Here is a 15,589-nt window from a genome sequence, read left to right as displayed (position 1 = left end):
CCTACTTCAAAGTGAAACTACGTTTAAAAGGCGAACATATTTCTATCATTTTTGACGCCGTTTCACTTCAAAATAATTATTTTTTATAAGTATTTTTATGACTGTTGCAGGATAAATAGAATACATGGTCAATGTCTTAAAATACAAGCTGTATTTTTGGCTCGGGACAGAAAGACAAAAGTGGCTCGCCAAGGCTCGCCACTTTTGTCTTTCTTTACCCTCGCCAAAATACAGCTTATATTTTAAGACACTGACCATGTATTCTCTATATATCGGAACATGTATATGTGATGACTATCACCACTTCGAACGAATAACCTATCCCTCTTGCTCATCTACTACCACCTATGACATCATTACCAGTAAAACAGGGTTATATTTCTATTAAGGAGGCCTGCTACCCGTGACTGATATGAAAAAAATCTGTCGGCCATTTTTTTTCTGTATCACGATACCCTGAAATTAGACATCTCCAGGATGTTTCGATCTCTAGCATATCGGAATAATTCTCAAATTCTCGTAACTTTACAAAAGTTAATCCGTCAAATTAGACGTATACCTCTACAGTGTTAATTTTAGACAGCCATGAAGATCAAAAAGTGAGAACTCAAGTGTGTTAATTCTAACGCTATACAGCTGATGATCACAGCTACCCCCACCAAAAGGAAAAGGCTGCATATTTATCGGAAGTCAGCCAATATCCATCTGTACACAATTGATGCTATTTTATGTGGATCTTCAGGTTCAATGTTGGCGATTAGCCTGTGTCTGTGTCAAGTGATGTGGAAACGTAGCGTTAAACAATGATAGATTAACACAAAATATTTAGAATATCATGAAGTAAGTTTATTCACAAAGATTAAAAATTCGGCAAAAACAACTAAAATAAATCACCATTTCTTTTATTTGTGTTAGTGTCATTATTCATATGTTTATCAGTATGTCATACATAAAGGTTACACAAAGAGTGGTTGTTGGATATGGAATTTATTTCACACGAGTAAGTTATTTTTTTAAAAGTTACAAAAGACACGAGCTTTAGCGAGTGTTTTTTGCAACTTTTAAAAAATAACTTACGAGTGTGAAATAAATTCCATATCCAACAATTTTGAGTCGTGTGACCTGTTTCTACCACAATAATATCGGCTTGAATCAAAGGGAAACGTGGCCAAGCATAATTTCGCGTATGCAAATAAAGTGTACCGGTGACGTCCGGGACCCGGTGATGTGACATCATAAGATTATTGATGACGTCAATAACAATTGCAGCTTGGATCAAAGTTCACCGTGTTAGCCAAGCAAAATGCGTACAGAGTTTATACCACGTGTGGTATAAACAGATTGTTAATCAACAGCTGTAATGATTAACTGATGGTCTGAGAGTCGAATGACACAGTGTATTGTGGTAGAAAACACAATTAATGACTGATCAGGAAGATTTAAATGAACTAAAATACAATGCTGTATTGAATGTTATCACAACTTTGATATTTTCATTAACGCACACACAGATGATATTAATCCTTCCTCTGTGGTTCATCGTCGAATTCAGTTTTGATTCTGGGTAAAAGATCTTTGTTTGTGAAGACGTCTATTGCTGTCATCGCCATTGCCTTTCCCTGTAGTATGGTATACGGCTGGGCGGCAGCGGCACCTTTTGGGGTGAATAAATTGTGTTTTTATATTTTACAATAAGCAGTAAAAGGAAACACTATGGAAAGTCAATGTACACCCATACGTACGGTTATAATGACATTACTTATCGCATATGTACATATCTTCTATAAAACCTTAACGTAACTGTTGTTAACTTTAAATGATTTAAACATTGAATTCATCGCATGGAGATGACTGTAAGAATTGGAAGCGTTAAGAGACAATCAAATATACATCCTAAGTGCTTGAATGGGAATGGACCTTATCGGAAACAAATGATTCCGGACATAAACATACCAATGTTGTTGATTTTAATTCAAAACATTTTTGAAAAGAGAAAACACCGTATTGATGTAGGTAAGTAGATGTAATAGTTTGTTACCTTGCATGAAGCCCCACTGACCCCCCCCCCCCCCCCTAGTATGGTTGGCCTTACCTGTAGCCTTGATAAAGTCCCACGTGTAATTGACCTTACCTGTAGTCCCAGTAAAGCCCCTTGTATGGTTGACCTTAACTATAGGGGCCACAGAACCAAATCGAAAATAGATTGTGGGTTTTCCCCGTTTGGGCTGAAGATTTAATAGGAGGGTGAATGCATCGGGGCCTACTAATTGGATATTTTGGTGGGAGGAGTCTCCAAAGTTTTAATATGTGGGTTGGGCAATACATATAGATGTAAAATATATAGAAAAAAAAAAGTTTTTTTGCTAGCCTGTTTTTGTCAGGGGGAGTTAAGCAAGTGTATATTTTGTTGTAAATTTAGATGAATTTTTGGTGCTGAATTCAATACAAGATGGTGGCCCCCATATAAAAAAAGTTGAAATTGGTAGAATTTTTTATTATTATATTTAGAGGTTTCCGAGGTGCCATACTTCAAAATTATGGCTACTGGACCAGTGTTGAAAACTCCATTTAAGCAGTACAGTGGTAAACGTTAACATTACCGTCTAAGGGAAATCATTTGGTTCCGTAGTCCCTATAGGGAGCTACCAGATTTGACATTTTATGCCGTTCAGCGTTCCTGGACACCAGATGACGGGACCCATCTGAACATGTTCGGCTGGGATTTTCATCATGAAGGTATTTTGGCAGAATTTAAGCAGGAAATCAGATTCTGAGATTGTTTATAATGAAAATATGGGCATGTGTAGAGTGTAAAGGGGGTCATAGATCAGAATAATACGAAAATATAGTATTTATTTCAGTGGTAGCTGTATGAAGCGTGTTTTGTAGTCCCGTAGTATGTCTGGTTGTTCTGTAGACAGTACCCCGGTTCGATGTTTGGTGGTTTTTCTGGTTGTACTCTTGTCCCAAGCCCGGTTCGGTGTTCGGTGATGTGATTGGTTGTTCTGTTGTCACTACCCCGGTTCGATTTTTGGTGGTTATTTTGGTAGTTCTGTTGTCCCTAGCCCGGCCCACTGTCCTGTGTGTGTTTTGACTCAATTATATAAATAATTGCTCTTGTCCTAGTTTTTTTTAGATTAAGTCGAGTAATAAGGGGTGGGTTGGGGGGTGGGGAGATAGCATGGAGTTATCTCCCCTTCATCTTCAGGCTATATCTTATTTGTTTATATTTTTTAGTAGTACAATATCAATACTCTTGTATGACCAAAAGACATCTGTCTGGATTCAAAATTCATCAAGATATTTATATATTAATCAAAAATTTGTTTCAATTTTCATGTTTTTTTCTAATATGAATCTCCATCTTCGGTACCAATAGAAGACTTGACCTATCAGCCCAATACTTGCAGCCAGCCACTTCCTATTTGGACATCATACCCTATGGTCCTATCCTGTCCCAGAGAAGGTAAATTTGAAAAATGTGTAAGATTCTATAGACTTGATGAAGCCCTTAGTGTGTTTGACCTTACCTGTAGTACCAGTAAAGCCCCTTGTATGGTTGACCTTACCTGTTGCCTTGTTGAAGCCCCTAGTGTGGTTTCCATAGCTGTAGCACCGGTGAATTCTCTCGCGTGGTTCATCTTACCTCTTACACAAGGAAATCTCATATTGTGTTTGGGTATACCTACATATAGTCCCATACCTGTAGCACCAATGAATTCCCTCACCAATAAAGCCTATATTGAGGTTTGATTGACTTACCTGTAGCCCCAATAAAGCCCTTAGTTTGATTCACCTTACCTGTAGCCCCAGTAAAGCCCCTAGTGTGGTTGACCTCGTCTGTCCCAATGTAAAAGAATGGGTGTATACTAGGGACAACGTATGACACGTTTCCCATATCGGTTGATCCCAAGGGAATATTGTCTGTAGGCAATCCATGCTTCTTGAAATCTAGCCCCAGTATCTTGGCGTTTGTCTCGAATGACGAAGCCAGAGCTTGGTTACTAATGACATTTAAATATGGCATATCTGAGAAGTCGTACTCAACCTGATAAGAAATGAAATAATAAAACTCCATTATTTATATACTTTTTTGCTTTTTGCTACTCCGGTCCAATTATTTATATTACCATTTTAAATCTAGACGAATAAATGTTATTTAATATGGACAACATATGTGTTTAACATCGCGCACTACCTTGCATCCTGTTGCTGTCGCTGCACTTTCAAAACAACCAATTATCTTTTCCCGCAACACATTAAGCTCCGCCCTATTTGGTGCCCGGATGTAATATTCCAACGAAGCCTCTTCCGGTATGATATTTGGCCTAACTCCACCTTTTGTGATTATTCCTATAGCAGTAATTACACCAGGAAAATTACATTTATATCGTGATTAACATAATTTCATAGAACATGATCAAACTAAAACTACATTAATCCTACAAAAAATTAATATAAAATAGTACCTACATTCTTAACAATTGGTTTATTTGATTTAAGTAACGTATTATTAACAGCCAGGGACATTTAAGTACGTGGCAGGTTTTGGAGGTTGAGGAGAGCCGGATACCCGGCCTACGGTCAGTACCAGGTAAATGCCCCATGTGGGATTCGAACTCGCAACCCAGAGGTGGAGGGCTAGTGATAAAGTGTCGGGACACCTTAGCCAATCTGCCACAGCAGCCCCTAAGTCTCCACAAGAAGTACATACTGGAAATAGTAATCAATTAATGTTGGCAGAGCAAGTTAAAAAGTATAAAATTAGCATATCAATTTTATAAACATATTCGCCAAAGCTACACACCTCTTGGTAGCAAATATATCGAAATACCATATCAATTATATAAACCTCTTCGCCTGATCCCCAACATCTCTGGGTACCATATGTATCAACATATATGGCGAAAAGGTATATCAAAACGTCAATTTATTTGTCTATGATTCATCCATGGAGAAAGTGATTAAAATTATTACCGTGGGCTCTCCATGTCGGCTTCATCTGCTGGCGCATGCAGGACACGGTCTGGTAGCACGTGACTGCCGCGTCCAGCGCGTTGATGCCTTCCCAGGGAAATGCCGCGGCGTGACTTGCCTTGCCCTTATACGTCACGGTTACCCTGGAAGCAAAGAGTGTCATTACTACTATCTAAGCGTTCCCCGCAAATGTGACACTTTAAATATATCAGATGTAATACATGTGTATAGTGGAACATATTTGAAATAATCAGCAGAACGACATTTTCTGTTGTTATAGAAATTGCTACAATGGTAAAGATATAAATAAATCTGTGTATTCTGATTAAATATATGATTATATATGTCTATTGAGAAGTGGCGGGAACATGTCAACAATACCTATAATGCCAACCAATCGGACTGCTTTTACGATTATTCATGGACATTTATTTCTACAACTGACCAATCCAGTGCCATTGTGTTTGGAAGCAGGGCGTCACTAGGTCCAGGATGTGACATTATAGCTACATCAACTTTCTCAAACGCTTCTTTTTGTAGCAAAATTTACCTCCTTCGTTTTCCTCGTCTGGGGTCCCCATAACAGTTATCTGCCAATAATAGCTTGAATGAGAACAGGAACAGTCTTTGCATAGAGACTATTCCAGGAAAGGAAACAGGGAATATCCCAAAGGACACGAAGCGTAATATTCAGAGCATTAATAACCTGCATGCATATACGGCATTAGGAGACCACGGGGCCATAGTTATGTTGGATGGTGACAGTATCAACGTACACATGGCTTTAAAGTGATATAGTGAAATATGCTACCAAACATATCGACATACAAGCAAGATTGTTTAGGATCGCCTTCATAGTATATACCGATTAAAATAAAGCAACAGCAGCGAATAAAGCCGAAACATATTGTAGGTATTGGGATATTGAGATTCGCAAACCTCTGACGGGCAAACATTGGTGGGTTTAAAATATCTCTTGGTGCCGGATGTGACATCATCGCCACGTCAATATTATCAAATCCATGTTTATCGATGAGAAGGATTTTCCCGCCACCTCCTTCTTCTGCCGAGTTCCTAGCACCATCAGCTACAGCACGTATAACAATACCACCAATTTAGTTATGTTTACAAAGGCTCTATCTTCCATGGGAATCTAGGTCAAAGCCCGGATGAAAGGATATGACTGCATTATTAACAAAAACACAGAATATACCGACTGTAAACATTTTTAGCTTCTCAATGTTAAAATATTCCTCAATAAGACATTGAATCCTATAATCTTGTAGCCCAGAATCTCTACGAGATTTCATCAAAGTAAATATTTTGAAATAGTGTGTTGCAGGACAGTTTATGAAATATGCAATGGTAGGAGTTTTCCTTTGACTCCATGCCCTAAGAGGAATTCAGAGGTGTGAAAATCTGATTACATAGTAAATGATAAACTTTCAGTAGATAGAAAACCTCACGTACATATCAACTGATATAAGATTCTGTGGCCGAGCATCGTCATATGGAAACGGATGTGACATCATCACGACGTCAAACTCGGTGAACGCGCCGCTTTTTAAAAGATGTCCCTTCCCATTGCCGCCTTCCTCAGCTGGTGTACCCAACACGCACAACTAGTAGATGAATAAATGCAGCTAGTCAGTAAACCTAAATATTGAGGGATTATGTCTAAACAGCAATAATAATTAATATAATTCAAATTGTATAGCAAATATATTCCCATCTTAAACCTCTGCGAAAATTCATTTAAAAAGAAATTAACTTAAATAGTCATTTTTACATTCTCTTTCCCTTCTGTCCCCTCTGTAGGATATACTTATGAGCTATATAAAAACAATTTACCTTCCAATTCTTGCTATAATCAGAAACACAAATGATTTTAATCACGTAATCCTAAATTACAACCATCCAATGACATTACACACATCATCAAATATGCCATCATAAACTTTGATAATTTTCAGTTGGAATTACAATTTTGAATTAATGTCAAAGTTCATTTATCAAAAACTCAAAAATCTATTACGCAATGCAAAAGAAAAAAATTAAAAAGGATTACGTCTATTTCCCGTTTTCCCTTCAAACCCACCCACCAGGGAGTCAGACTCTCTGTTTATTGAACAGTTGAGTATTCTTTTCTCAGTAATACTTCAGAGTTTTTATCATAATCCATTCTGTTATTAAGGACAAGTAGAGATTGTTTACGGACACCAGACGAAAAAAGGCTGCGCCATGGCATGAGATCACTGTCTTTGGGGCACATAAAAGACATCAAGTATATACCAACAAGCAGATTATCAAATTATAAGTTAAAATTAGATAAACATTTTATATAAACAACATGTAAGTAAAGTAAAGTCAATAGTAGGCTAATATATACCAGTATAAAGGTGTGTGTTACTGTCTGGAATGTCAAACCACGAATAAGAACTTCCTATTTCTCAACAGTCATATATTACATTGACTAACCAATTATACATTGTGTTTGGAACTCCCTATTTCTTTAATATGAAAAAAAATCACAATGTGTTTTTACGAGCTCACGATGTACGGCACAAAATATCCTATCAAGGAATGTCCGCCCCAAATCAGCTTGGTATAATTCCTATACAAGTATTATTTATATTGCAGTTAACTAGGAATTAGGCATTAGAAAAAGTTGAACCGGAAACGGAAGAAGATCCCGTACAGGGCAGCAGAAAAAACGGTGTGCCGGACAGGAGCTACGCTAGTTGATGACCGTGCACAGTTCTAATTAAGAATCAGAATTGCTTTATTCTACAGATATAAGAAATTAGAACATGTGTCGTTGAAGATATTTTATGTAATCGTCAAAAAAAAAAACCCAAAAAAACATAAACAAAAAACAATAAACCTATACAGACTGCCTTCTTGTCATTTATGTAAATTATAATGCCCTGTCCCAAACTTCTGTACGATAAAAAAAAAATCATTTTCAGTGACGGTGACAAATCAATGTGATATTTGTGATAAAACGAGAAGTTTATTTCTGTGAATTGGAAAAACATAATCAACTTATCAATTAGAGTATAAAAATGCAGACCGTAATATTCATATTCATCGATATTATTACATATTTTCTATTATCATCGTGCAGCCCACGATGGTACACTATTGACAATTTATTAATAAACAGACATAGTTATCTGCTTAAGAAAATATTCGCATGATTCACGTACTTTTAAATGTTTGTTTACTTCCAGCCTACCTTGCCGATAGGTTGCCCGGATGTTTCCATGACAGCCTTGATTCCAACCCCGGCTGCCACGCCCACTTCTGCTATCAGGTTGTGTCCACATGCGTGACCAATCTCTGGCAGCGCGTCATACTCACACAACACCGCCACATGTGGACCCGCGCTATCGTCACCGAATGTGGCCCGGAAAGCCGTATCGAGTTTGTACTTCCTCTCCACGTGAAATCCTTGATTCTCCAGGAAATCAGTCAGTATGGTGTGAGCATGGTGCTCGTTGTAGTTCAATTCTGGATTCTTCCATAATTCCTGACTGATATTGTTTAGATCCAAAGCTACCCTGTCGATCGCTTCACAAGCGACTCTCTTTAACTCCGCCATGTTGTATCAGTTTGGCTGATAACTGCTGGTGATATTGTGCTCAGTTGTATATATATAATACACAACCTTGCCGAAATATTGTATGGAGTCGCGGGCTGGCAATATTTCTAATACGAGTCGAGAATGTAATACACATTTGAATCAGGAATACAGCAATTTTTCGTCAGCAATTGTACTTAGAAATAGATGAAAGAACATTTTATTGTCTGATATATCATTTTCTATTGTATTTCGTGTGAATTTTAATGACGTTGATTTTCTGATGATTTGGTTTCATAGTAGATAGGTAATGTATTCTTAGTTACAGTTATGAATATTCATATTGTACTGTCCTGTCTATATGAATAAACAGGAATTCATTTGTTACTTTACACTACTATGAATAAGGTAGTGTATTTAATATTAGTAAGTTGATGCTTAGTCATGTCCTCCTAGATAATGATATTACAATGTAGATCATGACAATGGATATATAGGGATTTTGTGAGGACCATTACCACTTCGAATGAATAACCTCTCTCATTCAGATATTCATTTAAGTTGTTTAAATTATGTATTAAATTAGAAAACATATAAGAAATTATCTTGATTATAATGAATTCAGTAAACTCTTTACTGATACTATCAACAGTTAAAATAAAAAATGTGTAATATTACAAGCAATGATCAACCTAGGATGAGAAATAATTAAGACAAATGATAATATTGAAATCCACAGAATTAAACATAATACATGACAACATTTCCCCCATGTTTCCATACAAACATACTATAGTTTATATAAATAGGAAACCTTTGTATATACGCCGAATAAATACATTTCGGGCTTGTTCGGGTTAAGAGAAACTCATAAGAGAGAAACTCATCCCTCGTCCACCAGTTAAACACATTATTGTTCTTATTCACACGTTCAAACGAACATAAATCATTTATCAATTATAATTCAACACTCTTATATATATATAATAGCTGACTGCAGCTACGGCTTTATTGCGGTCGAATACAATAAATTAGACTGATGACCACGCGTCTGGCCGAAACGCCTTCCTATCTATCTCCATGAAGGGATGGTTAGCACTGTCAATAATTCCAATCACGGATCGTCGGTTGACGGATGATTTCCAAAAAAGTCTTTCGTTTAGTCTTTCTCAGCATCCTTTATAATCTTGAAAACATATCAGAAATATCTAACACTTTATCTCATCAAGAAAAAGACTAAAAGTGTATTGTCAGGCGCAACAGCTCGTATGACGCCACCATCTATACACCATGTATACGTCTACCCCTATCCCCAGGTAATTCACGTGCTATCCGTATTTCACCATATACGTCACTATGCATGCCTGACGCCCTAGCGTAACCAAGCACCTAAGTAACCCCAGTGAACCTGTACCACTGACAAATATAATGAAGGAGACATCGGGTGGGTAGGTGGGTTGGTTGGGGGTAATGAAATTGGATACGCTTCACTTATTTTCGCTTTACTTAGTTGATATTGTTGGTTACCCACGGTCCTTTCCACTACGCTACGCTACACTTAAAACTCCATATCACACCTATCAGATAAGTGTAGCGTTGAATGGTGCAATCGAAGTGAGGCATCCGACGATGGCTTTTTCATTATAACACTGTGTAGCTGATGTACATAGCTATTGCGGTGAGGACAGGTAACATGCCGGTTGTCAGTATACTATGACCCAATTAGGCGCATGCCACTGTGTAAAGTGATGTGGAATAGCAGCATTGATTCTAATTATCACATAAAGTTAAACAATGGATGAATACACACAAACTAATTATGATATTAAGAAGTAAATATTGTAAATATTCAAAGAGATTAAGAACTGACAAATCAAAATGTGAAACAAATCGGGGTTTTTTTGTTTTTTTTTTTTTGTGTTTTTTTTTTTTTGGTCTTTTTTTTTTTTTTTTTTGTTTTTTTTTTGCGACCGTTTTGTAAAATGTATTTAGCTGTTATTCAATTAATTAAAGAATTCAAAGACTGACCAGGAAGAACTAAATGGACTTAAATTCAATAACATACTAAATATTAAACTTATCACATATGATTCCAGCTTAAAGCATTTCATTAATGATTTCAATATACAAATGGTATTAGCCATTAAGTCTTCCTCTGTGGTTCGTTGTCGAATTCGGCTTTGATTTGGTGTAAAAGATCCTTGTTTGTAAAGACATCGATGGCTGTCATCGCCATTGCCTTTCCTTGTAGTATGGTGAACGGCTGGGCAGTAGCAGAACCTTTAAAAATAAATGATAATTATTTAGTGTTTCTAGAATAAGCGATGACATGAACATTGTGCAAAACGCAACGTAAAAACATGATTTGATGAGGTATTGATTTTTCTGTATAATCTTTTAATCCCTCGTGTCATAAGACTTTAAAGTTATCTCGTAGAAATTACTGTAATGCTTGAAAAAATATCGATTTTTGTAATTGTACACGTAAAAGAAGACGGTTATTAACGGAAACAATAGATTTCTGAAATCTTGTAATTTGTTATTTTAAACGCAGTACAAACATAATTTTGAAATTGAAAACAATTTGCGTTGTCAATGAGATTCATATTCGTTCGTTACCACACATGTAGCTCCAAGAAAGACCCTGGTATCTTTGAACTTTGGTGGTGCTGACCTTACCGGTAACACATGGTGTTGTTAACATTACCTTAGGTTCCAGTGAAACCCCTAATATGGTTGACATTACCTGTAGCCCAAGTGAAGCCCCTAATATGGTTGATATATCCTGTAGCCCCAGTGAAGCCCCTAATATGGTTGACATTACCTGTAGCCCCAGTGAAGCCCCTAATATGGTTGACATTACCTGTAGCCCCAGTGAAGCCCCTAATATGGTTGACATTACCTGTAGCCCAAGTGAAACCCCTAGTATGGTTGACATTACCTGTAGCCCCAGTGAAGCCCCTAAAATGGTTGACATTACCTGTAGCCCCAGTGAAGCCCCTAATATGGTTGACATTACCTGTAGCCCCAGTGAAGCCCCTAATATGGTTGACATTACCTGTAGCTCCATTGAAAACCCTGATATGGTTGATATTACCTGTAGCCCCAGTGAAGCCCCTAGTATGGTTGACATTACCTGTAGCCCCAGTGAAACCCCTGATATGGTTGATATTACCTGTAGCCCCGCTGAAGCCCCTAGTATGGTTGGCCTCATCTGTTCCGATGTTAAAGAAGGGATGTATGCTAGGGACAACATAAGACACGTTTCCCATATCTGTGGACACCATTGGAACATTTTTTGGTTCATTTTTCTTGAAATCAAGCCCAAGCTCCATTGCGTTCGTCTCAAACGAGCTAGCCAGTGCTTCGTTACTGATGACATTCAAATATGGCGCACCCAAATTGTCGAACTCAGCCTGTCAAGGAATAAAAATTCTTATTAATTTTTAGAGATTTTATGCCGATGATCATGAACGAATCCCGAAAAAGGCATCATGCATATTTCGTGGTTATCCCGGTCGGGCCTACATGTATTTCGAAAGTATCAAATTTCACTCAACGTTCCAATGCATTTATGTGACTGTATTAATATAGTATTAAATTACCTTACACCCAGTTGCAGTTGCTGCACTTTCAAAACAACCAATCATCTTTTCCCGCAGGACATTAAGCTCCGCCCTGCTTGGCGTTCGGATGGAATATGCCAATGCAGCTTCTTCCGGTATGATATTTGGTCTCGTGCCCCCTTTTGTTATAATTCCTTCCATACAAATGTAAAAGATACATTTCAATTAAATACAATTATATGCAGTTAGTAATAAATATGCACATAATACATTAAGAACTTCCTACACAACGTCAGCGAGGATAGAACACACTTTGATGGATGGGGAAGTCGTAGATATGGTGGGTCTAGTCTCTGGGGAAAGAAAGGAATTCATTAGAGAGACAAAAAGAATAAAAAGAGTTTTAACAAGTTGTTTGATCATCGAAGTCGGTATTAACGCCAGTCAGATTCATCTAGTCATCTATATGGTAAGAAATCAGTAGTAAACAGTATATTATCAAACTTTCAGGTATTCCTAATGATTTTGTCGCCCTTAAACAGCATTTGTTTACGGAAACATCCAAACATTCTCTAAATCTTCTTTCAATAATCGGAAGCAGCTCATACGGAAGTTAGAGGATAGTCATATCATAATGTTAAATACTATTCTCCTGATATCTTTAACTTTGGATAAATACATTTTCAATAATCCATTCATTATGGGGAAACAAGTTTTTTGTGTCACGTATGAACGATTGTAGCATGGAATTCAGAATGTTACACGATGTAGGATGCGAGCATATCAAATATTACGTTTGTACTGATTCAAATCATGTGACTTTTTTTCAGTCGTAATTGGTTGATTTTCAAGTCCAGAAGATGATATTTGTTTTGTATTTATATTTTCCGATGTAATTTGCAATATTTTGTATATGTGACTCTACCGTGGACTCTCCATGTCGGCTTCATCTGTTGGCGCATGCAGGACACGGTCTGGTAGCACGTGACTGCCGCGTCCAATGCGTTAATGCCCTCCCATGGAAATGCAGCGGCGTGACTAGCCTTACCCTTATACGTCATGGTTACTCTGGAAACAGAAAGAACTGTTTTTAGTAGTGCCCTGCTTGGGATGAAGTTAACGCAAAATTAAAAGATTGAAAAATATTCTTTGGTATAGAAAATTGACGATCATAAATTTGAATAGTTAGATTGGACAGAATAAAGTGATGTTTTGTGATGCATTTTCCATTCACCTCCTCTCAAGTACTAAATAAGGAAGTGTAGATATACATTTCATGTAGGGCATTATCTAGTTTAGAATAAATCCATCGCCCATGAAATTCCGACCCGATTAACACATGGGATCATTGGCTACTTATTAGAGTGACTCTATTTGTCAGGTCGTCATGGAATGTATATTATAAATGTATTATGCATTCACTTTTATCCTAAAACAATTACGATTGTTTTTGTTTGTCAGTCTTTTTGTTTTTGTTATTCCAGTACAGTTAGATATTATAATCAACAACTACATTGCATTTGTGTACAATAACTGTTCGAGTAGAGAATACAATATGAATTGATGAAATTATATTTTAGCTTCCTGATTGATAACTATCTTTAGAATGTTCGAACCCTTGACAGGCAAGCGTTTTTGGTTTCAAGGCATCTAAAGGAGCCGGATGTGACATCATCGCCACGTCAATATTGTCAAATGCGTGTTGATCGATGAGGTCAATTTTCCCGCCTCCTTCTTCTTCTGCCGGAGTTCCCAGCACTGTTAGCTAGAGTAGATGAATATATTACAAGAAATGGAATTTAGAAATAAAGCTGCTGACCAATTCATTTTTAACAATGATAATCACTGTCTAACGCTCAGTGTGAAAAGTCATCGGCAACAATAATATAGATTCTTTTTAGTCCGTTAAAACAATAATGAAATTACAATTTTTGAACAGTAATAATAAAAATGGCTGCCAAAATATAACGAAATTATTCCACATCAAATAACACCAGAAAGTTCTGCAATTGTGAAGAAGATAGAAAAGAGACAAGTGCGTGTAAGAAAATTCTTGTAAAGTGTTATAGCAGAGAGATATAATATACATAGTTATATTTATCAGCGGATGTGACGTCATAGCAACGCCATGCGCAGTAAAGGTGGAGCAACTTTATCTGTTCTCGTTGCCCCTTCCTCTACCGACGTATCTAGCACACGGAAAGGTTGATAAAGAGGGTTGAAGATGATATCAAGGATCAATAAAAAATGAAGTAAAGAAAAGGGGCGTATTAAATAATCCGAGACATAATAATAGATAAAGGCTTAGAAGTTAAACAATGTAATAGGTAATCTAGATCTCGATATCTAGAATAAACAATTGTAACTGATAGACAACGGAATATATACAGGGTTGTTTGCTTCAATATATGTTTGTACTCAGGTTTATGGTACATTTCAAGCGATGATATATTTGTCTGACAATATCAGCAATTCATGTGTACACTGAATATTGTGTACATTTTGATAACTACACTGGATTATATATGTATTTGTAACAGATAAACTAACGCTCAGTAAGAGCAATATCATGCTGCTTCCAGAATATTTGGTACTCTTAACTCGTATGAAGAGCTACACTGTAATATTTGTAGTTGTAACAAGTTACTGTTACTCAATGATTAAAATGAGGGCCAGTTACAGTAATTACAAGTTGTTTCTAGGTACAATGAAATTCACTTTGGTAATTCACAATGTTTTCATCACATATATTTCGAGGATTTTGGGTAGTCTCCTCGTCACCTACCTTGCCGATAGGTTGCCCGGATGTTTCCATGGCAGCCTTAATTCCAATCCCGGCTGCCACGCCCAGTTCTGCTATCAGGTTGTGTCCACATGCGTGACCAATCTCTGGCAGCGCGTCGTACTCACACAACACCGCCACATGTGGACCCACGCTATCGTCACCGAATGTGGCCCGGAAAGCCGTGTCGAGTTTGTACTTCCTCTCCACGTGAAATCCTTGATTCTCCAGGAAGTCAGTCAGTATGGTGTGAGCATGGTGCTCGCTGTGGTACAATTCTGGATTCTTCCATAATTCCTGACTAATATCGTTTAGTTCCGAAGCTACCCTGTCGATCGCTTCACAAGCAACTTTCTTTAACTCCGCCATTTTGTGTGTCAGTAAACTTGCTACTCCTGCTACTATACAAACGTGTCGACGACGATGTTTCTAAGTAAGGTGAAGAATAATACTAACACAAATCACGTTATCGTGTTATCCATAGTAAGGCAATAATCTAATATGATAAGTATATGTCACACACAACAGTGTTGACAGGTCAGCCGCATCTATGCAGTTTTATGGTCGATAAGTGTTACTTAAATTTAAGGCATTCTGAAAAATAGTTTTATTTTTTTAAAGGCATAATTGATGCTTTGAAGATAGAACTTAGATCTAACCGATTGGGTTAATAGGGTCAAT

General features: G+C 37.2%; 2 protein-coding genes across 2 annotated transcripts; both read right to left on the bottom strand.

The window, feature by feature from the left end:
* Positions 1–1,214: 1,214 nt before the first annotated feature.
* Positions 1,215–8,740, bottom strand: LOC117326968 (peptidase M20 domain-containing protein 2-like). The gene is made up of 6 exons (XM_033883771.1): positions 8,216–8,740; positions 6,448–6,599; positions 4,978–5,120; positions 4,199–4,353; positions 3,802–4,048; positions 1,215–1,654 (listed from the first exon to the last, which is right to left on the bottom strand). Exons 1-6 carry the CDS (start codon positions 8,579–8,581, stop codon positions 1,518–1,520), a joined length of 1,200 nt encoding a protein of 399 aa, XP_033739662.1. The 5' UTR covers positions 8,582–8,740; the 3' UTR covers positions 1,215–1,517.
* A 1,723-nt stretch (positions 8,741–10,463) lies between these two features.
* Positions 10,464–15,280, bottom strand: LOC117326971 (peptidase M20 domain-containing protein 2-like). The gene is made up of 6 exons (XM_033883773.1): positions 14,912–15,280; positions 13,750–13,891; positions 13,052–13,210; positions 12,166–12,320; positions 11,736–11,976; positions 10,464–10,840 (listed from the first exon to the last, which is right to left on the bottom strand). Exons 1-6 carry the CDS (start codon positions 15,275–15,277, stop codon positions 10,704–10,706), a joined length of 1,200 nt encoding a protein of 399 aa, XP_033739664.1. The 5' UTR covers positions 15,278–15,280; the 3' UTR covers positions 10,464–10,703.
* Positions 15,281–15,589: the final 309 nt, after the last annotated feature.

Source organism: Pecten maximus, chromosome 5 (genome assembly GCF_902652985.1).
Source record: "Pecten maximus chromosome 5, xPecMax1.1, whole genome shotgun sequence".
In the NCBI taxonomy this organism is placed as follows: domain Eukaryota; kingdom Metazoa; phylum Mollusca; class Bivalvia; order Pectinida; family Pectinidae; genus Pecten; species Pecten maximus.
The sequence above is the reverse complement of the archived record's forward strand: the minus strand, read 5'-3'. Positions and strand labels throughout refer to the sequence as shown.